This window comes from Lipotes vexillifer, unplaced genomic scaffold (assembly GCF_000442215.2).
Source record: "Lipotes vexillifer unplaced genomic scaffold, Lipotes_vexillifer_v1.1 scaffold39, whole genome shotgun sequence".
Classification (NCBI taxonomy): Eukaryota; Metazoa; Chordata; class Mammalia; order Artiodactyla; family Lipotidae; genus Lipotes; species Lipotes vexillifer.
Genome location: NW_006787038.1, coordinates 4,329,924 through 4,354,536, shown reverse-complemented (window position 1 = coordinate 4,354,536; position 24,613 = coordinate 4,329,924). Strand labels below are relative to the sequence as shown.

At 41.3% G+C, this 24,613-nt stretch overlaps 2 protein-coding genes and 1 pseudogene across 2 annotated transcripts in view; 2 read left to right on the top strand and 1 right to left on the bottom strand.

The window, feature by feature from the left end:
• Positions 1-6,546, bottom strand: part of SLIRP (SRA stem-loop interacting RNA binding protein) — an 11,365-nt gene extending 4,819 nt beyond the window's left edge. Inside the window, exon 1 of the mRNA XM_007459780.1 lies at positions 6,439-6,546. Coding sequence (XP_007459842.1) covers positions 6,439-6,535 — 97 coding nt within the window. The 5' untranslated portion in view covers positions 6,536-6,546. The remainder of the gene's footprint in view (positions 1-6,438) is intronic.
• LOC103070380 (RAD52 motif-containing protein 1 pseudogene) lies at positions 870-1,551 on the top strand (annotated as a pseudogene).
• Positions 6,547-6,642: 96 nt separating the features above from the next.
• Positions 6,643-24,613, top strand: part of ALKBH1 (alkB homolog 1, histone H2A dioxygenase) — a 30,103-nt gene continuing 12,132 nt past the window's right edge. Inside the window, 3 exon segments of the mRNA XM_007459779.1 lie at positions 6,643-6,825; positions 9,071-9,179; positions 13,066-13,228. Coding sequence (XP_007459841.1) covers positions 6,643-6,825; positions 9,071-9,179; positions 13,066-13,228 — 455 coding nt within the window.

Here is a 24,613-nt window from a genome sequence, read left to right as displayed (position 1 = left end):
AGAGCGTGAAGCGTGAGACTCGGACGAGGAAGTGTGGGTGCTACTTTTTCCTGCACAGCCTGCAGCTGCAAACCAGAACTCACAGGTTTGCAGGGGCCCAGGCTCAAATTTAACCGTGCAGCAGTGGTTCACCCCCAGTGTAGTTCACCAGGCCTGGGGACTCGAAGGTGTCCAACTTAGCCGTATGCATGCAGCTGAGGCCTCACAGCTTCCCCAATGTCTCCAGCGCTCTGGCTGCGCGCCCAGGTGTATCTCGTTGAAAGGGACACGGAGGGCGACAGCGGTTTCAGGTCTTGCTGCACACCTTTAGAGCCCGCCCAGAGCGTCTGCTGAATCCTTACCAGATCCCACCTGGCCGCCCCTGGCCTCCTCCCCGCCGCGTGGCTGCCCACCCGGACTTGGATAAGTGGGTACCGCGTGTCCCTGACCGGACGGCTGCGCAGATGGCGGCAGGATCCCCGGTTTCCTTTTGGCCCCGAAGCTGAACGTTCGCGCTGCTCCTCACTCTGCCCAAAGTGCCTGCAGCCTTTAAGTGTGTGCCGACCGCCCCTGGTTTCCCAGTAAGTTACTGAGCAGCCTCACTGCATCAGCCCGACTGACCACTTGTGCTGTGAAGAGACCCTTCCCTGGCCCTGTGAAACAGCCTTTACTGGCCTGCGACTCTGGCTGAGCCCATCAGCTGCTCCTTCTCCTAACTACTGTTCTCTGTTGTCGACGCAAATCAGCAGCCTAACCTTAAAATACTGAAGCACTGAAAATACTGCAGACCTTTTAGCTAGCAGGCAGCAGCAGGCAGAAGAGTTCAAAATAAGCATTGTTGAGGCGCAGTCCGCTTGCGCCCCGAGCCGCGCACGCGCGGTGACGGTAGAATGGTGGAGTTGGTACCTTTTGCGGTTCCCATCGCGAGTGACAAAACCTTGCTGGTGTGGGAGCTGGGCTCTGGACCCACGGCCGAGGCCTTGCAATCTTCTCCCAGTTTGGCCTTCTGCATTCGGTCCGAGTCTTCCCAAACGCAGCAGTGGCCGGTCCTGGGTTCTATGCCATCATCAAGTTTTATTCAGCAAGGGAGGCCCACAGAGCCCAAAAGGCATGCGACCAGAAGCAGCTTTTTCAGACATCTCCAGTGAAGGTTCGTCTCGGCACCAGACATAAGGCGGTTCAACATAATACGCCTGCCCTAAACAGCTCCAGATGCCAAGAATTGGCAAATTACTACTTTGGTTTCAATGGGTGGTCAAAAAGGATCATCAAGAGGTGGTATTGCCCTCCCATGAGTGCAGGAGTCCCGAAGTTGGCATGGCTGAGGAACCTTTGGATAACTTGGAGGAAGGGTCATTGTCATTCCTTATGAAAAGGAAGGTAACCCAGAAGGTTGCTATTCAGAAGGCTATGAGAGATGCATTCCAGAAACTGCTGATTGTGGTTTTAGAAAGTGGTAAAACAGCTGTGGCATATAGACCGTGTGAAGAGGTCACAGATGCTAGAACCGAAGAGGAACTACAGGATCTAATTCAAGTATGTGGAGATAAAAACTCAAGGGGTACACAGTAGCCATAATTCAAAACAACCAGCAGGATTTGGAAGACTTTGGCATGTCTACTCAGCTCTGTCATCCTTAGGAAAAGGTGAAACTCTGAAACTGCTTTTGAGGCAGGGAATTTCTAGGACTTTTCCAAGTCCCGAGCCTTGTCTCTGGCCCCTTATTTGAAGTTTGGAGAGCAGGACTGAGGGCCATCAGTGTACGTCTACAGTTGTGGACACAGGAGAAGACACAGGCCTTTTAGAACTCCCCTCTAATAGAATTGCAGGGATTTGGGAAGAAAGTTAACTATGGCCTTAAGTGTGATTATGCTACAGTGTTTAAAAACTATTCATGCCTTTCAAGTAAGGTATATTACCCAAACCTCAGCATCTCATATATATCTTGTGTTAAATATTTTGCCGAAGAACCTTTCTGTAAACCAATTATATGGATGCCTCAAATTAGGGATTAAGTTGTCAATGTAATTTCTAAAAGAAAACATTAATGTACTGCATATAGGATTTTTATTAAAAAGGAGCAAAAAATGTGTTTCATGTCATTGAGAGCTTAATTTGGGGCTAGATTTCTGATTATTTAACTCACCCCAGTGTTGCAAAGTTTGTTTTGAAGGGAAGAAAGTAGAGAAAGAAAAGGTGGTTATGTTCTGAAAAATGTAAAAATTTTGAGTTTTTCCTGTACAATATAATTATTTTAATTCAATTTAGATCAGTCAAGGAAACTTCAGACATATCCATGTTTGGGCTTTAAGAAGTCTAGCTTCCTGTGAAATGTTGAGAGGAAAGGATTCCGTATCGATACTAAAGATTTCGGAAACCTGATTATAACAACAGATCCTTTCCTAAATGAGGCCAATTTTGCAATCAGTTCCTTTTAGAAACCATTATGTGCTAGGCACTGGAAATAAGATGAAGCTCCTTCTCTCTTGGAGTTTAGGTGTTAAAGGTGTACCAGACAATTAAAAAGGACTAAAATTAAATAGATTATGAAAAGGACTGTGAAGAAAGTAAATAGGGTGCTAGTTACAGTATTTCAATAAAATTACTTAACAGGCTGACTTTAACATTCTAAGTGTCTTCTCCATGTGTGCACACAGGGTAGACCTCTGAAAAGTGACACTGTAGTTTTTTCTAGATTAATGGCTCTGTTGAGACAAGGTGGGATGTGGGAAGTTTGCCCATGCTAATGTAAAGGGCCATTCACTTGGTTTTAGACTCTCTTTCCCAGAATGAATTGCTCACCTTCCCCAAACCCCTTCTACAGAAGTTCTGGAGTCATCACTGATTCAGTGGTAACCCCTAATAACAGAGTGGTGAATTAATAATGAGACGTGAATACTGAGAGTTTGGAGGAAATGGCAACATTTTATTTTATTTTATTGTTTTTTATTTTTTTAACATCTTTGTTGGAATATATTTGCTTTAAAATGATGTGTTAGTTTCTGTTTTATAACAAAGTAAATCAGTTGTACGTATAAAAAAGATAAGCATTGTTCACCTAGTAGAGTCAAACTGAGGCACACACAGACCTTCAGGGATGTGAGCGTGTAGTGTGTGAGTAGCTGTGCTAAAGTTGGGAGTAGTAAAGGTGATGACCCACAATACTATGTTACAACACACCAGTGGATCCATATAGAAACTGGATGTTAACCTCAATATAGGACAAAAAGTCACTTATTTAAATTCGTTCTCTAAGAACAGGAAGTAACAGAAGAAACAATACATTAATTTGGCCATCTCTACCAAGAACAAATTAACAGCTCTGGGAAGCATAGATAGGAAGCTGAACCGTTCTCTGGAGATTGATGTGATCATTGGGCATGGCCAGAGGAGAGACCCCACAAAATGAACATAGATCCTCTTCCCTGAGGTGTAACAGTTAAACAGTGAGTTTTCAAAAAATTGCTTCCTGAATTAGGTAGTGACATATACACATATTGGCTGCAAGCAGAGATGTACAAATCCACCCACAATCTAAATTCAGTCATTCTTAACATTTTGTCATATACACATATCTATATGCATGCATATATATGTAGTTTTTCAAAAACATTTTTAAGTAAGATACACACATCAGTGCCATTACGTCTCTCAATACTTCAGCACTCCTGTCCTAGGAATAAAGACATAATTTATAGCCACAATATCATTATCACACTTACAAGTCAATGATAATTTCCTAATTTCATCTAACTCCCAGTGTAATAGGGAAGAACTTTTGTATTCTATTACAAGTTAATCACTAAAGAGATGTTGCCTATAAAGCTTAAATTATACATAATGGGGCTTCCCTGGTGGCCCAGTGGTTGAGAATCTGCCTGCTAATGCAGGGGACACGGGTTCGAGCCCTGGTCTGGGAGGATCCCACATGCCGCGGAGCAACTAGGCCCGTGAGCCACAACTACTGAGCCTGTGCGTATGGAGCCTGTGCTCCGCAACAAGAGAGGCCGTGATAGTGAGAGGCCCACGCACTGCTATGAAGAATGGCCCCCACTTGCCACAACTAGAGATAGCTCTCGCACAGAAACAAAGACCCAACACAGCAAAATAAATAATTAATTAATAAACTCCTACCCCCAACATCTTCTTTAAAAAAAAAAATTATACATAATGGCCCATCTCTGGGAACCCTGCCTCCCTGGTAATGAGTGTTAAGCTAAAATACCTTTGTTTAGCTCATAGGAAATGTCCGGACCAGGCCCACCTGTGAATGGCTGTACCAAAGAAGAAATTAACACATCCCCTCAGGAGTCTGGCTGGAACCAGGGGTTTACCCGCTTCCCTTTCAGCATAAAAGAAGCCTGAATTTTAACTCAGGGAAGGTGTTTCTTTGGAACACTAGTCCACCGTCTTCTTGGTCTGCTGGCTTTCCGAATAAAGCTGCTATTCTTTTTCTTTGCCCCACCCAACAACTCATCTCTCAATTTACTGGCCTATCGTGCAGTGAGTAGCACAAGCTTGGACTTGGTAACACCAGTATATATTTTAAACTTCCAAATTGTTTCCTAAATGTGTTCTTAAAATTTTCCCCCTCAACACAGGATCTATTAAAAATCACACATTAAAGTTGAAAAAAACAAAAAACAAAAAACTACATGATCGCTTTCTCTTCTGTACTACAGTGCTTGTACTTTCACTGATTTACATTTCATGTTACCTGTTTCACCACCCTAGTTCATTTAAACCCCACTGGTTCAAAAACTGCCTATATTTGTTGTTTGTAAGTCTCCTCACCCCCACCACTATACCATAAGCTTGCCAAGTGTTGAGTCCACTATGTCCACAGTGATTGATACACAACAGGGTAATATTTGCTGAATGAATAAATAAATGTCCAGTAATCCTTCAACCAGCCACAGGGGCTAAATTTCTGTAGTGCTCTAATAGTTGATCAAACCAGTTGGCAAGATCGGGCTCTCCCACAAAACATATTACTGGAGGATAAACAAAATAGTTTTAAACCAGGTATTAAAAGTTCTAGAAAACATTCACTTCCAAAACAAACTAGCTCTAGAAAGTAACCCTTTTCCCAAATTACCTACAACTGTTATGAAGAAACAGCTGCAAACACCAAGAACAATGCCTACCACACAACAGATACTCCTTAAACATCTGCTGAATGAATGAACTGAGAGAGACTGTAGTCAAGGTCGTATTTTATACACTCTTTAAAGATCTTGAGCAAGTCCATTATGGTCTGGAAACGCATCTGCAAGATGCCTGCAGAAACCCCTCGGCCTTTCCAGTTTCACAGGGCCTAAAGCAAGACATTCTTCTGGGTGTGGTCTGAGAAGGTGGGGCACAAACTGATCTATTTCCCATTCTACTACCCACACTCATTCCATTCCTTATTTAAGGGAGCTGACCTGATATATGAATGTCTGCAAAAGTGACCATGGATTTTTAAATTTCTGTAAGCACATGTAAAAACCTTAACTCAAAACTTCAGCTGACAAAAATCAATGTTGGTGAGAGATTTCAGTACTGATTACTCCCAGCCCTCTATCTCCAGCCTAGGCCTCTCCCATGAGCTTCAATTTTTGTAATCATGAAAACAACTATCATTTATTGAGTACTTACTCTGTACTGAGCACAAGTCTAAGCAGTTTACATATAAATTCATTTAATCCAATCAACAATCCTAGGAGGAAATTATTATTGACTCCATTTTGTAGATGATGAAACTGAGGCACGGTAGTGAGCCCTTTTCCCAGTTACTTCCGTTAGTCAGGTTACACAACTACCAAATGGCCAAGCTGGAACTCTAACCCAAGGAGTACGGCTTCAGAGTGCATTTCTCCATCGATACACACCGTCCTCTGTCCAACTAACGGAGACCTCACAGGTTTTTCAAACTAAACACATTTAAACTTTACTCCTCATCTTTCGACCTGCTTCTCCTACATTCTAATCACGAAATTCACCAACGCTAAAAACCTGTAAGTCATTCCACCCTTTCCCCCATCCGTACTCTTCCCCCATTCAAGCCATCTGTCGATTTTGTTTGGTTAACATAAGTGAATCTGACTCTTCCTTCTATCACTACCCTGAAATCCTCACTTTTGAACTAAATCACTGAAACTACTTTTGCTACTTTGAATCCATCCTCCACCCTGCAATCAAAATAACCCCTTCTAAATCGTTAGTCTTAAATTTCCAAGTAATTAAACCTTTAAACTCCGAAAGGCTAGAGACCGTGAATACGTGCCCCAAAAGCTCAAGGGGCATCCCTAAACGGCTAATTGCAAACAAAATTTCTTTCTACTCAGTGGCTTGCTCAGGAGCATACTCAGCCGCCTTAATCCAACCACCACGCTGATTTAAGTGCTCCGCAGAAAGCAAGGTTTTTCAGGATTGCTTGGACCTAAAACTTCCGCCCTTACTACATCTCCAACTCACTCGAGGCCGCGGTCCATGGAATTTTTCTGACAAACGCAACCGGCCGGCGGATATTCGTACGCAGTGCCATTGCTGTCCTCGCTGCCGAAGCCGCCATCTTCAGAATGAGAGACCTCCAGTGACCTGAGGTCACGACCCCGGAAGAGCCTGCCTGATCCGGAGCACGGAAATCAGCTTCCGGGTCAAAGGAGACGGGGCAGCGAGATGGGGAAGATGGCGGCGGCCGTGGGGTCTGTGGCGACGCTGGCGGCGGAGCCTGGGGAGGACGCCTTTCGGAAGCTTTTCCGCTTCTACCGGCAGAGCCGCCCCGGGACCGTAGACCTGGGAGGGGTCATCGACTTCTCGGTAGCCCACGCAGCCCGCGGCACGGGGCCTGGTGCCAACAAGGTACGGAGAGAGGAGCGGCGCGCACCTACCCCTCGCCACGCCTCGCTTCTTGGAGAGGTTTCAGTGTTCTCCTAACCTCTTTTCGCTTCCAGACTGATGGTTATTGAGCGATCCCCGCCTTCCGTGGGTGCACAGTTGAACTGCCCAGAAAGTATCACACTTTGGCGATGAAGGGCTCTATTGACCATTTCTCCACGCAGCTATTCCTGGCTGCGGCCTCGGTCAAAAAAATGCCTGGGAATTGGTGTTTATTCCTTACATTAACTGTCCGTTTGAATTTGCACCTAGATTTGTGTGAAAACTCGTAAACCGTGTTCGCAGACGTTACGGTAGCGTTCTACAGCTTGAAACCAGTTACCCGAGTCTTCCTAGAAGCCGTTGTGCATAAAAGGCCCTGTCTTCTCTGGGACTTTGAGGAAGAGGGCATTGAAAGATTCTGAGATAATCCCTCCAGGTTGAAAGTAAAGGGCAACTGAATCCAAGCACTATACATTATTTCTACCTTATTTCTGCATTATTCCTCTTGGAAATTGAAGAAAACATGGGGAGAGGGGGAGGGGACGCAGGGAGAATCACAGCTATAACGTACGTTTCTTTTCAATCGCTTTAACACTGAAGATAGATCCCTAATTTGCCATTGGTGTTGTCCACAGATGGCTGGATGAGGCATTCTTTTCAAGCTTAGTAATAGATCTCAATAAAATTGGAATGCTATAGTAACATCATATTTGTCTAGAACTCAGTTTCTTAGAAACTTCATTTGTTAGCAGAGATGGTCTTAGAGTTGTCAAAATAACATGAAGTCCAGGAATAGTGTACTTGGCTCATGGAAGAACCCCTCAGACTTTCATTCAACTCCTTTTGCCCTTATTTTACCGTAATACTTACATAATTTTAAAATGTAAGCCACCTGAGGAGGGGACATTGTATCTGGCACAGTACCTAAAACAGTAAGTACACAGTAAATGCACTATCTGTTGAGTACATAAAAACATGGGTAGTATTTCATTCTCCAGCTCAAAACAGATTGAAAGTAGCAAATTAGAGAAGAAGAAAGTTGCTATTAATAAGACATCAGATGAGAGCGGAGGAGAAAGTGATGGCTAACAGTCTGACAAGGGAGGAAGCAGACAAACTTTAAAAGGCTGAGAGGTTTGATTCAGCTTAGAGTACGATAGATTAGGTCCACAAACTTCTTTCCAGTTTGAGGGTGTTGCTGGATTACAGTGCAGTATTAAGTATGATCTATTTAAGAAATCATTATGAAATGTTTTGAAATTAAAACATTCTGTTCTCTGGGTACTTGAAAGAGTTAGGTGGTCAGGACTCTCAGAGAGTTTCAGATAGCCATTTCATTATAGAGACTGGATATACGGCAGCCACTTGTTGGTAGTTTGTCTGGAAATCTACACTCTTGGCAAAGTTAATAGATTAAGAGATCATCATATCTTTTGGGGTGAGAACATTGGAGGTATTCTAAGACAAGCCAGACCCTAAGTTTATTATTAATGTAAGAATAGTTTGGTATTTTTTAAATATCCTTAGTTACTTTAGTGACTGAATATTGGATTTCTCAACTAGTTTAATGAGCCATCCATAAGATACTCTTAAATGCAAAGAAACCTTCATAGGCCCCTTAAAAGCTTAATTTTTAAGTAACTAACAAAGACAGAAAGTTACAAGTTTCATTTTGAAGTTCCGTCTAAGAGAGCAAATATTGTACTTCTAGCAAACAGGATTCCCAATGTTTTATTGAACCATTTTTTCTGAGTGGTTTGAGCACTCACCCTCCCCAGCCTGGTGTTCCTCATAGCTCTGTTTAAACACCATCTGTGTACAAGTTCCTCAGGAGCATTATTGTTAGCCCCAACCGAAGTAACTAGCATTGTGACTTAGGGTATTCCATATACCAAATACCTTTCATAATTCAGAGTCCTATAAGAAATCACAAAGATGTGGTATCATAGGAAAAGATAGTCTTAAAGGCCAAAGTCAGTCTGCTTCTCATCACTAGTTCAATTTTGTAGAGCTCTGTTGTGTTTATTAGTACATAACTGAGGAAACTGAGGTTCTAAGAAGTTAAGTGACTTAGTCATGCATTAAGTAAGTGATAGAGCTAAGTTTAGTACCCCAAACTTAGGACTCCTAACTGCCCCATATCAGAAATGCCTTTAGAGGTTTGAGATTCTCACAGTTAATCTGTAAAATAGCTCTAACCCACTGACTTCTGTTTCCTTCCTGCCAGGTGGTCAAATCTCACCTAAATGTGTCCTCAGTCAGTGACCATGATGCGTACAGAGCTGGACTTCAGCCCGTAAGCAAGTGGAGAGCCTACGGTCTCCAAGGCTATCCTGGTGAGTGCACTTGAGCTCAGAAGGCAAAATCAATCATTTGTCTAATTTTGGAGGAGGAGTTATAATCAAGTAAACAGACAAAGAAGAAAACTAAACACACAAATGTTCCACTCCCAAACCCCTCCTGAATTCTGCCATGTCTAAGATTTCCATTTATTTGGCATTCCCAAAGGATAGAACAGGAGTCAGTAATGCCTGCCTTATAGTGCAGAAAGTGACAAACCAGGTACGAATCAAAAATTAGGGCACTGACTCTGGGCTCCCTGCTGCAGCTCTGAACATCTACTCTGGCAAAAGAAGCACTTTGAATTGATACAGTAACTCATAATGTTCATTCAAGTCACAAAATCCCTACATTCACGAATGGCATAACAACTTAAAATTTGTTGCTATCATCAAGGCTGAATTTTGAAAAGAGAATTAAAGTTAATGAGATCAAAATTCCTAAAAGACTAAATAATCTATAGAATTTTGAATTTTAGTGATATCAGGTAGTTCATTTTACAGGTAGAGAAATTAATGATGAAGAGTGGGTAATGTTATTAACCTTTTTTCTAGGCTGGGACCATTGTGTTGATAGATTAATTATCATGAATGATTTAGAAAATTTGTAAATGCCTTATTTGGCCAAACGATTTTATATTTGCATCCTGTTTCTAGAAGACATAAAGTTAACATTGCACTTGTGATTTCAAATATGGGTCAAAAGCAAGAAAAATTCCTTTAAAAAAAATTAATTTTCATTGTACCAAGGGCCAGGTCTGTGTTACAGTTATTTTTTTTTTTTTTTTTTGGAACATGGGCCTCTCACTGTTGTGGTCTCTCCCGTTGTGGAGCACAGGCTCCGGACGCACATGCTCAGCGGCCATGGCTCACGGGCCCAGCCGCTCCGCGGCATGTGGGATCTTCCCAGACCGGGGCACGAACCCGCGCCCCCTGCATCGGCAGGCGGACTCTCAACCACTGCGCCACCAGGGAAGCCCTGTGTTACAGTTATTAGTACATTATCAGCACTAAAGTATATGTTGATAACATTGGAAAGGGTAACAGCTTTAAAACTTTTATAAAAGGCCTTGTGCACTTTAGTTCTATATTAAAGAACTAAAGACCAGTTTTGTGTCTGAAGTCACAAAGAAAATAGTTGAATGGTGGCTTTTATATATGAAAGCATTGCTCTTCATTAGTTTGAGTAAATGAGGAGCATACATCACGAGTAGTGTTTTGTGCACCTTTTGTTCTTGAATGCTGCCCTTTACCTTTCAGACCTTGCTCCTGTTTTCACGGCCATATTTCTGTTGTTGTGCCTTCTTCCCTTAACAGATTGTTCAGACAACAAAGTTATCAATCCCACTTCGGTTTTCTGTTGTCCAGATTGGAGTATACCTCATTTTATTGTGCTTCACAGATACTGTTTTTTGTTTGTTTGTTTTTCTTTTTTACAAACTGAAGGTTTTTGGCAACGCTGCATGAAGCAAGTCTATCAGTGCCATTTTTCCAACAGCATTTGCTCACTTTGTGTCTGTCACATTTTGATAATTCTTGTAATATTTCAAACCCTCCACCAGCAAAAAAAAGTTACAACTCATTAAAGGCTCAGATGATGGTTAGCATTTTTCAGCATTATTTTATATAATTAAGATAAATAAATTAAATTTTTTAATTAAAGTGTGTTCATTGTTTCTTTAGACATAATGCTATTGCACAGTTAATAGAGTACAGTATAGCAAAAGTATAAGTTTTATATGTACTGGGAAACAAAAAATTCATGTGACTTGCAATATTTGCTTTATTGCCGTGGTCTAGAACCAAAGTCGCAGTATCTCTGAGGTACGATTGTACTTGCTATTTGAGGTTTCCTAGGACTTCACACTTAAGCCACATCATTTGAGTTGGTACCTCATTATGTTATGTTTCCTGCCATTGTAAGCTGCATTTAATTGAAGTACAATGCCCAGAACATGGGAAAGGAGTCTCCTCTTACTCTGACTTGATCAGAAGGATTATGTTTACTTCCGGATCCTGCTTATTCTGAAGGAATCTGAGTATACCACAAGCTCTCCTTACAAGAGTGAGCAGGAAGGTGATGGGTCTGAAGACCAGAAGCTGAGCCTGAGGAAGATTAGACCTGAGTGGGAACATGACAGCATCAAACATTTGAAAATTTGTTGTACACAAAAAGGGGTGGGAAGCAATGCATACTAGTGATTAAGGTCTGACACCAGACTACATGGCTTCATGTCCTGGTTCTGTCACTTCCTACTGTATGATCTTGGGCAAGTTTCTTAATCTCTCTTGGCCTCAGTTTCCGCATATGTAAAATGTGTCTAAAGGTAGTACCCACTTCATAAGGTTAGGATTAAATGTGAGTGTACATGTAAAGTACTTAGGTCAGTGCCTTGCACATAGTAAATGCTCAGTAAATGTTAGCTACAGAGTTAGAGGCATTTATCAAGAAGAGTTGACAACTGATTTGGGGTTGCTGTATGTGTCAGGACCTGAGACCAATGCATGAAAACTTAAAAAGAGGCAAATTTTAACTCCATAACAGGAAGACAACAGTTGTCTAGAATGGACTGCCTATAAAAGTATTCAGTTTCCTGTCACTGTTCAAATTTGAATTAGATCAGAAGTATTCTTCCTTTGATGTGGTATCTTTGTGGGTATTACAGTATTGTTATTTTGTGAAATAGTGGTGATAGCAGACAGTAGGTTATTGGAAATTTTTTTCATTTTTTTTTTTCTTTAAAAATATTGACAGTCCTGTTACTCCTAAATTACTTGGAGAATTTGACTAATACATGACATGCAGAAGTGGCCTCCACACTTATCTGTCCATTCCTGTCCTCCAATTTTAGAGGAAAAGGGATTGCTTCTGTTCATAACCACTCCCTTCACCCTTTAATCCCACCTTCTTTTACCCCTTCCAGCTTTCAAGACCTTGCTGTGGTCCTTTCTTCTCTTCTGTTTTCAACCAGTTCCTTTCTGCTGGCTCTTTGCTCATGTAAGCATGCTTAGGTCTTTCCAAACCCTAAAAACGATAAACTCCCCCCTTATTCTTCTCTGACTATTCCTCAGCCTTTGTTTCCGTTCACAGCCAGACTTCTAAAGGCATTATCTGTATAACCGTCTCTACTGTTCTATCTCCAGGTACTTAGGACAAAGTTTTTCATCTCCTTATCTCTAATTCTTAAGAAAGTACATATAGTGTATGTTTGTTGAATGTTTGATGAATGAATCCTTAACCATGCATAGGATTCCAGTTAAGTATTATTTGTCTTTTACAGAGGAGAAATGGTTAGATATTTGCATACTGAGCAGATGTCTATATCACCTTTCTTCCCTGTTATAGTGATCAAAGTTCAAAGGAAGCAGAAATCACACCAATTATTTTAACAGATGGTTTTATATAAAAAAAAATCATTAGCCAGATATTAGAAAACAAAAAAGGCAACACTGAGATATCACAAAAGTAGTAACTACAGAAAGCAGTTTCCACCTCTCTAAATGATACCTGGTGAAATTTGAGAGGTGACTTGTCAGTTTCATTTCTGAAGTTTGCTTTGGAATCACACAATTGATAATTGTGTAATATTTGTTTCTCTTGAGGATAACCCAAAAAACTAGAGATAATTGCATAGTGGTAGGTGTCTAACATTCATCATCGAAACAGCTTTTTTTAACTTGAAGGAACTCCTCTTCCTCTGAAATTAGAGAATAGGAATGAGAATATATGCTTATGTGTGGAAGCCACTGGAAGGATTAGCAAAAGGAGACACGGAATAAATAATAATGTAATGGGTATAAGGATGTCAACAAAAGTACATGATCTGATTAACTGATGGAGGATTTCCTCCTCTTCTTTTTTTCTCATCCATCTTTTGTATAGGATTTATTTTTATCCCAAACCCCTTCCTCCCAGGTTACCAGTGGCACTGGGTGAAGCAGTGCCTTAAGTTATATTCTCAGAAACCTAATGTATGTAACCTGGACAAACATATGACTATAGAAGAGACCCAAGATTTGTGGGAACAGAGCAAAGAGTTTCTAAGGTAAGTCTTACCAGTCACAGTAAAGCATTCGTATTCAGCTCACGTCATCACAGATCTTTAAATGAACTACTCTATAATAGTTCAGTTAAAGTTACTAACATATTAATTTTTCCTCATTTCCACTCAAATACAGCACAGTTACATTCTTTCCCCCAGGAACATTTGGACAGACACTTTGACAGTTATATTAAATTGAGGTCCACTTTAAAGATTTGCTTATCATATCTTAGATAACGAGTTCATTCTCAATCATCAGATGATCCATTTTCTTTTCTTTTTTTTTTTGTTTTTTTTGGGTTTTTGCTGTACGCGGGCCTCTCACTGTTGTGGCCTCTCCCGTTGTGGAGCACAGGCTCCAGACGCGCAGGCTCAGCAGCCATGGCTCACGGGCCCAGCCGCACTGCGGCATGTGGGATCTTCCCGGACCGGAGTATGAACCCGTGTCCCCTGCATCAGCAGGCGGACTCTCAACCACTGCACCACGAGGGAAGCCCAGATTATCCATTTTCATTCGGCTTCAGCCCTTTTTTCTACCTAAAGTAGAAAAGACTTCAAAAGTCTTTTTTGAAGACTTACAGTATCCTGAAGAAAGTAACACTGAAAGCACTACTCTCCTAGATGAAGTCAGTGTTACTGCCTGTTTTACGGTAGGTCAGCTGTTGTTCGTGGAAACTAGTCCTTGTACCTTAATGTTGTTTCAGCATTTCATTCTACAGATACATTTTTTTTTTTCCTCTTTTTTTTTTTTTTTTTTGCCATACGCGGGCCTCTCACTGCTGTGGCCTCTTCCGTTGCGGAACACAGGCCCCGGACGCGCAGGCCCAGCAGCCATAGCTCACGGGCCCAGCCACTCCGCGGCATGCGGGATCCTCCCGGACCGGGGCACGAACCCGCGCCCCCCACATCGGCAGGCGGACTCCCAACCACTGTGCCACCAGGGAAGCCCCAACAGATACATTTTTAAAATTTATTTATTTTTATTTATTTTACTATCGTTTGTATTTATTTAGTTATTTTTTGCCTTCATTGGGTCTTTGTTGCTGTGCACGGGCTTTCTCCAGTTGTCATGAGCAGGGGCTTCTCTTCGTTGCGGCGTGCGGGCTTGTCATTACAGTGGCTTCTTTTGTTGTGGAGCACAGGCTCCAGGCACACAGGCTTCAGTAGTTGTGTCACATGGGCTCAGTAGTTGTGGCTCGCAGGCTCTAGAGCACAGGCTCAGTAGTTGTGGTGCACGGGCTTAGGTGCTCTGTGGCATGTGGGATCTTCTCGGACCAGGGCTCGAACCTGTGTCCCTTGCATTGGCAGGCAGATTCTTAACCACCGTGCCACCAGGGAAGCCCTTACAAATATTTTTTGAGGGTTAGTTATGTACCAGGTGTGATGCTAAGCATTGGAGATAAAAAGATAAACAGGACACTGTCCCTGCACTTAGGAGTGCATAGTCTACAGCAGGAACTCAGTATCAAAAGGAATAAAATAATAGAGCTCAGAAACTGCTACGATAGGTGTTTAGGAAAATGCAGTGGGGGCCAGAGGAAGAAATAATTCTTCTAGGCAAGAAGGAGGTGTCAAGGAAAAATGATTTTTTAATTGGGCCCATTATCCTCTTTTTTTCTCTGTCCATTTGAATTGAGTCTTCAAAAATGATTAGGAATTTGCCAGTCAGAAAAGCAAGAAGGCTGTTGTCAGTAGAGAAAACAGCCTGAGCAAAGACAGAGTAACTTGTTCTGTGAGATAGGAGCACAGAATATGTACATTCATGTGTTCATTCAACAAATAGCTGTTCGAGTTTCTGCTGTGTCAGATAACTGTGCTTGTGTGTTAGAGATTCAAGACCAAAAAGACACACTTCCTGTCTTCAAGCAGTTTGTAGGTTAGTCGAGAACAGAGACATGTAAACATAATTAAATACAATTTGGCAGGTACAGGGATAGAGTTTATAAGATTATGAGTATGGTCACTTAAGTGGCTAGATTAAAGGTAGATGATGGGAGATGCTTCCTGGAAGTCATGAATAGAATTGGCAAGAGATGACACCGGAAAGGTGGGTTAGGGCCAGATTGTAAAGAGTTCAGTGATGTAAAGTACTAGTTCTAGCGTCAGATTGCCTGGGTTGAAATCCCAGCTCTGCCACTTACTAGCTTTGTTAACTTAAGCAGTTTCTTAACCTTTCTGTACCTCAGAGTCGTCTTTTCCTCATTTAATAGTGTGAGGATTAAACAAGATAATATGTGAGAAATCCTTAGAACATCCTGTTAAAACCATTATACCAGCTTTGTGTGGTCTGTTTGAACTTAAGTGGCTCTAATGGTATAGTTTTCAGAAACTATGTCATGTTAATTCTAGCAGGGAAATAGACAATTTTCTTAAGTTGAAAAGAAAATGAAAATTAAATGTGTTGGTTTTCCTTTAAAACCCTCGTGGTCTGTAGGTTATGTTATAGACAAGAGCAGTAAGGAAAATCCTGTTCTCAAGTATGTCTTCTGTAGAATTGAGAGCAAAGTAAAGGAAGGTCATGGCTGAGTGAAATTAGTCAGAGAGGTTAGAGTTTGTTACTAAGCCAGCCTGTGTTTTCAAGTAATTGATTTTTTTGTTTCTGACAAATGACTCTATAGAAATCCCAGTTGTCATTTTCTATAATAGCTCAGATGAATCTCTTTAATAAATCATCCTGTAAACAATGGTGAGATACCTTTTTTTTTGGTCTAATAAATTAGCAAAAAATGAAAAATGTTATGGTCATACCTTCTGTTGTCAAGGATTGGAAGAAATTGATATGCTCAGACATTGCTGGCAGCACTGAAAATCGATGAGGGCCTAGTTCTCCTTCTGTCACTCTATAGAATGTGTGTTTCAGTTTCCTCATCTGGGAAACAAAGGGATTGGGCTGGATAAGCCATTCAAGGTGACTGAATCACGGTCAGAGTCACCTAGACAGTACATGCCAGTTCTCCCACTGTCCCAGAGCATATCAGAAAGGGAGAAGGTCTGTGGTTCAAAAAGATTTCCCTAGAGATTCTGATTATCTACCATAACATTCACATTGAGAACCACTGAACTAGAGGACCTCTAAGAATCCTTTCGATTTTACCTTTCTAGGTTTCTGTGGTCAGGGAGGAAGAAACTTTTAAGTAGGAAATGAAGGAATATTTGGAACATATTAGCAAAAATAGTTTGTTCACAATATTAGGGCACCTCAATTCTATGTTTTGTTCAAAGTTTATTGTCAGTGAATAGTGTAGCTAGAAATTCTCGCACAAGCATACTATAGTTAGGTGTAAGCATCTTTATTGCAGCATTGTTTGTAATGGGGGGAAAATGAGAAACAAGTGTCCGTCAGCAGGAGATCAGATAAATCAAGCATGACAGACCCCAGCAGTAGAATGCAGCCACTATACAGCCATTAAAAAATCCTAACTCCAACCCTCCAGCAAATATAGTAGGGTCTACAGTTGTAATAAACAAAATCATTCCTCAGCATTTCCATCACAACCACTGTAGTCTAAGCCACCATTATTTACTGCAGTAGCTTCCTAACCAGTCTCCCTGTGTCTGCTCTTGTGCCTCTTCAGTCTGTTTTCTACAGAGTATAGAAATTGTGTCATTTCTTTTATAGTTTCTAATGTGCAATACTGCAGTTCAATTCTAATGCAAACCATTCCAGAGTCAGCACAGACATCACAAGTTAAGGGCATGGTCCTTAACCAAATTACCCTCATTTCAGACACCACCTATAAGTTTGGGAGGGCCCCAGGCTGTACACACTTCTTAACAACTGGTTACAAATTCAGGGGAATTCCCATGACCTCCTCAGGTTCATTAACTCACTAGAACAGCTCATAAAACTCAAGAAAGCATTATACTTATGATTATAATTTCACTATAAAGGATACAAATCAGGGCCATCCAATGAAGAGATCTGTAGGGTGATGTCTGGGAGGGTCCTGAATACAGAGCTTCCATGTCCTCTTCCCATGGAATCAGGGCATGTAGCCCTCCCAGGAAGCTCTCCCAAGGCCTAGTGTTCACAGCTTTATTGGGATTTCACTACTTGAACATGACTGATTGACTTATTGGCCGCATGCTTGAACTGAGTCTCTAGTCCTCCACCTATCGAGTAGGTCATGCTAATATCACTTCAAGCCTAAACCCTCTAAGATGACATTTGTCTTTCTAGCTTAACAAACCCACATCCTGAGTCATCTTTTAGGCATAAACTCAAGTGTGGTCTTAGGGTCCACAGTGAATAACAGATACTCCTATCCCTCCCAGAAATTCCAAGGGTTTAAAACCTTGCTGTAAAGAACCAAGGATAAAGGCCAGTCAGATACTTTGTTTACAGCCCCATCACACTTAGAATAAAATCAGACGTCTTTATCAAGGCCATGAGGCCTAGATGATTTGGCTCTCCCACCTCATCTCCTATTCTTTCTCATTTATTCTCCAGCAGTACTGGCTTCCATTCTGTTCCTTAAACTCATCAGGCATACTCAGATTCTTTGTACAAGCTGTTTGTTCTGATGTCATTTTATGAGATGATTCCTTTATTCAATTAAAAATAGCCCGTTTCCCATCCTCTTTATCCCTTTGCCCTGTGTTTTTATTCTTCAGTGCATGGTAGTTACTAAATAAATATTTGTAGAATTACTTAATGAATACTTTTTTATGCCTTTTGAATTTTGTGAATGTATTATCTTTTCAAAAATAACTTTTTAAAGAATAAGGCAGGGCTTCCCTGATGGCACAGTGGTTGAGAGTCCGCCTGCCAATGCAGGGGACACGGGTTTGTGCCCCGGTCCGGGAAGATCCCACATGCCGCGGAGTGGCTGGGCCCGTGAGCCATGGCTGCTGAGCCTGCGCGTCCGGGAGAGGCCACAACAGTGAGAGGCCCGCGTACCGGGGGAAAAAAAAAAGAATAAGACAAGGGAAAATATACATTTAAATAAAGCAACTTAGCTTTATTTATTCCATAAGTTAGCTTATAAAGTGCTTTGTATCCATTTTTGTATGTGTGCTTTTTTCCATTGATATTCTCAATGTGGAAGCAGAATTAATTCCTTCCCCTTTCTATTTCTTTAAGACTTTATGATGCTGTTATAGCATTTATTGTAGTGAATCCTGTCATCTGCCCCCTTCTCCTTCTTACTACCTGCCCTGCCCCATCCCTGCCCCCAGACCTTGAAATTCTTGTAGCCTTGGCACCAACCACAATTCTTAGTATATATTAGAAGGTGTTCAGTAAATACTAACTTTAAGTAAATTGATATCTTCTCTGTTAGTCCAATAAAAGCATAATGCTGAACTTGAGAATCATCAATTAAAAACTGTATAGTACAATACCTTTCCATCTTATTTTCATTAATTTATTAAATAATGTACATTTGTGCTTTAGGAAATATTTGGTGCTAGCATAGATATAAAACTCATTAAATGTCTTTGAGGAAGGGACTATTAAAGGAGGAATTCAGGTGCTTTCATAAGGTATTTACAGCACTAAAGCTGTATTCTTTAATAGAGGAAGTTGCAAGGTGCTGTATGGGCACAGTAGATAGAGGGAGAGACTGAGTCGAGAATAAAGATTTCCCTTAAGTGTTTAAACTGTGTGGAAAAGCAAATTAGAAAAATCTGCTATGCAGAGAGTAGAGTAGGAGAGGAGAGAGCATTTCAGTAGAAAATTGTATGGTCAGAAACACAGCCATGAAAGGAGGAGGGTAGGTTACCTTGTAGGAAATGTTTGAAGATGAAAGTAGAAAGGTTCGTGCCAGATTATAAGGGGGTTTGCATGCCATATACTGTAGACAGAAAATTAATTAATCGATCTAAGAAAGAAATGGAAACATTTTATTCGAGCCAAATTGAGGATTATTATCTGGGAACAGCATGTCAGAAAGCTCCAAGAACTGTTCAGCCATTAGAAGTCAAGGCACAGTTATATAAGTTTTTTGACACAGAGAGTTATATATTAAGTGATGGATTATTGACAATTTACACAATCCAGATCTATGCATCCCCTTACAAGATCAAGAAGGAACATTATCTTTTAAGGAGTTGTCTTGTTGCTAAGAGAATGTTGCTCTTTACGTGAGCAGGTATTTCTGCCGATGGGAGGAGGTTTGCTTGATGCATAATGCAGATACACAATGCACAGTAAGGGGAAGAGAGGGAGCCAAAGGGCAGAGATTTTTTTATGTTTAAATTTTTCTTATCTTGGAAGTTCCCTGGCGGTCCAATGGTTAAGACTCCACACTGTCACTGCCAAGGGCCTGGGTTCAGCCCCTGGTCAAGGAACTAAGATCTCACAAAAAGTGTGGCACAGCAAATGAATGAATGAATGAATGAATGAATTTATCTCGTCTTGCCATAAAACATAAATTTTATTTCACAATAGGAAAATGTGGACTTTGTCCTTCTAAACAGGAGGAATTCATCAAGATTAGTAATAGATTTTTCACTTTAGAGAGATAATTCTTGTGGCAGTGAGGAAAATGGATTGAAAATTTAGTCATTGCAAAAAGCACAATTAAGAACTTAGCTTGGGCTTCCCTGGTGGCACAGTGGTTGAGGGTCCGCCTGCCGATGCAGGGGACACGGGTTCGTGCCCCCGTCTGGGAAGCTCCCACATGCCGCGGGGCGGCGGGGCCCGGGAGCCATGGTCGCTGAGCCTTCGCGTCCGGAGCCTGTGCTCCACAACGGGAGAGGCCACAACAGTGAGAGGCCCACGTACCACGAAAAAAAGAAAAAAGAAAAAAAAGAATTTAGCTTAAGGGACTTCCCTGGCGGTCCAGTGGTTAAGACTCTGCGCTTCCACTGCAGGGGGCACGGGTTCAGTCCCTGGTTGGAGAGCTAAGATCCTGCATGCTGTGCGGTGCGGCCAAAAAAAGAAAGAATTTAGCTTAATAACCCACACAAAAGATGAAAAAGGCCTGGAAAAGACATTTTGTATAGGGCTTGGGAACCAAGAGATTATGAAAAGTGACAGAGAAGTAGTTAAGGATTATGCACAGATTTCTAAGTGACAGGCAGGTTTACACTTCAGTTGTGGGCGTTCCCCCAAGTTTATGGAGGTAATTGACACATAACAGTGTGTTAGTCCAGGTTGTATGGCATGATGATTTCATACATGTATATATTCCAGATGGTTATCATAATAAACTTCGTTCACGTTAGTCACCTCACATCATTACAAATTATTTTTCTTGTGATAAGAACTTTCAAGATCTACTCTCTTAGCAACTTTCTAGTATATAATAATACAGTGTTAACTATAGTCACCATGCTGTACTTTACACCCCCAAAACTTACTTCTCTTACGGTGACAAGTTTTTATCTTTTGACCACCTTTACCCATTTCTCTCTCTCACTCACACACACACACCACCCCCACCTCTGGCAACCACGAGTCTGTTCTATTATTTCAGATTTTTTAGAGTCCCCATAAAAGTGTGATCGTTTGTCTTTCTCTGATTTATTCCATTTAGCATAATGCCATCAGGTTTCATCCAAGTTGTCACAAATGGCAGGATTTCCCTTTTTTATGGCTGAATAATATTCTACTCTGTGTATATCACATTTTCTTTATCCATTCATCTGTTGTTGGACACTTAGGTTGTTTCCATGTCTTGGCTGTTGTAAATAATGCTGTAATTATTTATTTATGCAAAACAGTATAGAAGTTTCTCAGAAAATTAAAAATAGAACAATTCCACTTCTCAGTCTGTATCCAAAGAAAACAAAATCATTATCTCAAAAACATACATGTACCTCTGTGTTCCTCAGTGGAACATTATATACTAAGATTTAATGGAAATAAGGTTTGGAGGAAGAGGAGAATGAGCAGAGGTGATCCTTAGTGTAGTTTGGGGCTTATTGTTTTTGAAATGCCTGTGGAGTATCCACATGGAGATGTCTAGTATGCCTTTGGAAATACGGAACTGAGCTTAGGAGCATAATGAGAGAGAGGGAGAGAAACAGATAGATATAGATGCGGGAGTTACACATGAAGGCCATAGTGAAGCAAACAGTGGGAATAATGTGTTTTTTTGTTTGTTTATGGAAAACATACAGAGAAAAGAAGGCGATTGGCCCTAGGAAGCATCAGCTCTGGGTGGGAAAAAAGGTACTATTAGAAGCCAAGGCAGGGAAGTGTTTCCAAAATAAGAGAAGGACCAACCATGTCTGTAGGCCTGGGATTTGACAATTAAATGGTATAATTGAAACTAAACTAGTTTTGGTAGAGTGGTGTAAGCAAAAGTCAGATCTCAGAGGAGGGGTCGGGGCAGCAAATATTGAGTCCTTTTAGGAACATTTAATTGTGAAGAGAAGAAGCAATGTGGAGCAGAGGGAGGCAGGACATATAGGGTACCCGAGTAAGAGGTCAAGTTGAAAAGATGTTTTCTCAAGTATGTGGAAATGTTGAACATTTTTGCAGATCAAGAGGAAGAAACAAGTACACAGGAAGAGTTGAAAATATGAGAAGAAAGATGATAATGGAGAAGGGCCTCAGAGGCCACATCAGGGAAATGGGAGATAGTATAGGTGGAGAATTGGCCTTAATGAAAAGAAGTAAGACCACTGCTGAAATCAGGAAGGAAGGACAGAGTAAGGATTTCAAAAAGTTTAGAGGTGTAGGGGAGGAAAGTTGAAATCAGTAACTGGATCACTTGATCAGGCCTCTGTATTCTCCTTGTCCTGGAAGAGAGCAAGAGCAGGACTGAGGACTTGGGATAAATGGTGAAAGTTTACAGCAGAAGGTAGAAGATTAGATAAGACTAACATTTGCAAGATAGCAAAAGAGTGTTAAGGTAGAGTTGGATGTCCATTTGCGCTGACTGACAGAGATCAGGTTGAGAAGGGAAACAAAACTGGAAGCCCTCAAATACTGAAAAAATGGAGTTCTAGGACTTTAGCTTTAATGGAAATGAGAGACTAGGAAAGGATGAAGGACAGAAAGCTGCAGTCATGGAGGGAAGTATTCAGAGTTGTGAGAGACTCAATCCCTGAATCTTTAAAAATGATTGAAAAAGCAATACCTGCGATAGGATTTTGAAGCTTTTCTGTCATAAACAACCTTCAGACTTCTGTCCTGAGTGAGTAGTTTTGCTTTCACAATGGTTCACTACTGTCCCTTGAGGCAAGAAAGAAAAGAAAATACCAGTGCTTACCCACTGCATAGAGAATTGACAAGCAGGACAGGAGTTCATTTCCACCCAGTTAGGGTTCAGTTGAAAGCAGTGCTATAGGATGAGATTGCTGAAAGAAATGCCAGCGCTTACGTTAAGATTTTACCCCTGACAGAAAGTGAGCAAAGTGCTGGGTGGGCACATTCACCAGGGGAGAAGGTGCCAGCCCACCCATCCATCATCCTCCAGCTAGTGCCTGGAGGGGCAGCATGTTTCTGTTCGCAGTGAGAACCAATAATTAGGGTCACACCTGCTTGAAAGCATTCTTTTGGATAATTGGGTGAAGATTTAAAGTTAGGTTAGGTGCCAACATATTCCCTGCATTCCTTTGGGTGGATAAGTGGCTCCACTGGCACTGAGCCTTCTTGGCTTCTTTTTTGGACAAATCAGGTACAAAAAAAGAACAGCCCACCCATCCTTTCATTAATCCCTCAGTATTTTCTGTTTGAAAAAGATCTGGGAGCATGTGAAACTTGGCTTGGGCCTTACACTATTCACAATGTTCAAGTGAGTTTTTTGGAATCTTTGTTACCCACGAAGTCCATGGGGACCAGAAAGGTCCCTAAATGGTACTAAGACAAGAAATGTCTAGCACTGGCCAGTCCTTCTCTCACATCCTGAAGGCAAGTGTTACAACAGTTGTTGCTACTTTTCCTTCCAGAAATTCTATACAAAGGCAAGAATGGAAGTCAAGTTCTCAGAAGAGGATATGAAATAAGGGATAGAATCTCATACTTACCTGGGTCTAACACAGTACATACATACACACACCCACACACACACGCACATTTTCACCTCAAAATGGCACACTCGGTGATCACACATGTTCTTTCACTAAGCGTCTTTAAGCTTTTTTTTTTCCTTTTTGTTATGAGGACTGGGCTTATTGCTTGTGAAAGTATGGCTCTTCTCTGACTTCTTTTGCATCCTGGACCTATCCCCCTCTATAATATAAGGCAAAACCCAAAGCCTTTTTTTTTTTTTTTTTTTTTTTTTTGCGTTATGCGGGCCTCTCACTGTTGTGGCCTCTCCCATTTGCGGAGCACAGGCTCCGGACGCGCAGGCTCAGTGGCCATGGCTCACGGGCCCAGCCGCTCCGCGGCATGTGGGATCCTCCCGAAACGGGGCACGAACCCGCGTCTCCTGCATCGGCAGGCGGACTCTCAAGCACTGCGCCACCAGGGAAGCCCCCAAAGCCTTTTTTATAATGATACCGTTAAGGTAGAAAAGACATGTTCTTTTTGGTTTCCTAAAAAAGAAACTAAATTTTAAAGGGTATGTTATAGGCTATATGTTCATGTTTGGTTGTTACTATAATTTTGATAATTTTATTAATATCATAAACCTGTGTTAATTAGAATAATGTATACCCTGTTCTTAAAGAACATTAGACCCAATCTTTTGATGAAAAGCAGCTTATTGGTGCCATATCAAATATCTAAAATGCCATCAAGTTTTCAGAGCTGCCTTGTTATCTTTATTTGTACAGATCAATCTGATTTTGGGTTCTTTGTCAAGAATAAAATGATCTCTTATTGAGCTAGAAAGAGATAGAAGGTGTTTTGTTTTTTAATTTTGGCTAGAATAGTGTTTCTCAAAGTGTGGTTCCTGGACCAGCAGCATCAGTATGATTTAAAGAAGCTCAGTGCCCAGATTTTTACTAGGGGATGGCACATAGGCAGTCTCTGCCTGACAGGTACCAAAATTCAGACTCCCAGAAGGGAGGCAGGTGTTCAGCATAAACTGTATTGTTTATACAGACAATGTAGGCACAGTGAGTTCTGGCAATGGTGTGAACCTCCCCAGAATCCAAGTTCCAGATGCTTGCCAAGGGCCAACCTAATATGCAGTGCTTTCAAAGGATAGCAGTCGGACCTGCTATGCTTCTTTCTTCACAGCTGTCCTAAATATATCAGTGTTTGATCCATTCTTTTTATTGAGTTACTGGTCTTGATATATGTCTATGTGGCAATTTCCTTAGAATGTAAACTCTTTGAGGACAGATAGCATCTATTCTGTAAACTTTGTCAGACCTCAAGATGAGTGCCACTTACAGTGTGAGCCTGTAATAAATCCTTTGCTTCTGTTCATGCTTTGTGCCTATATTGCCTATTGCATCACTCCTTGTTTAAATGCTGACCATTCTTCAATGCCATACTCAACTCCCCAACTCTGCCATGAAGCCTTAACTGATTAGACAGTTGAC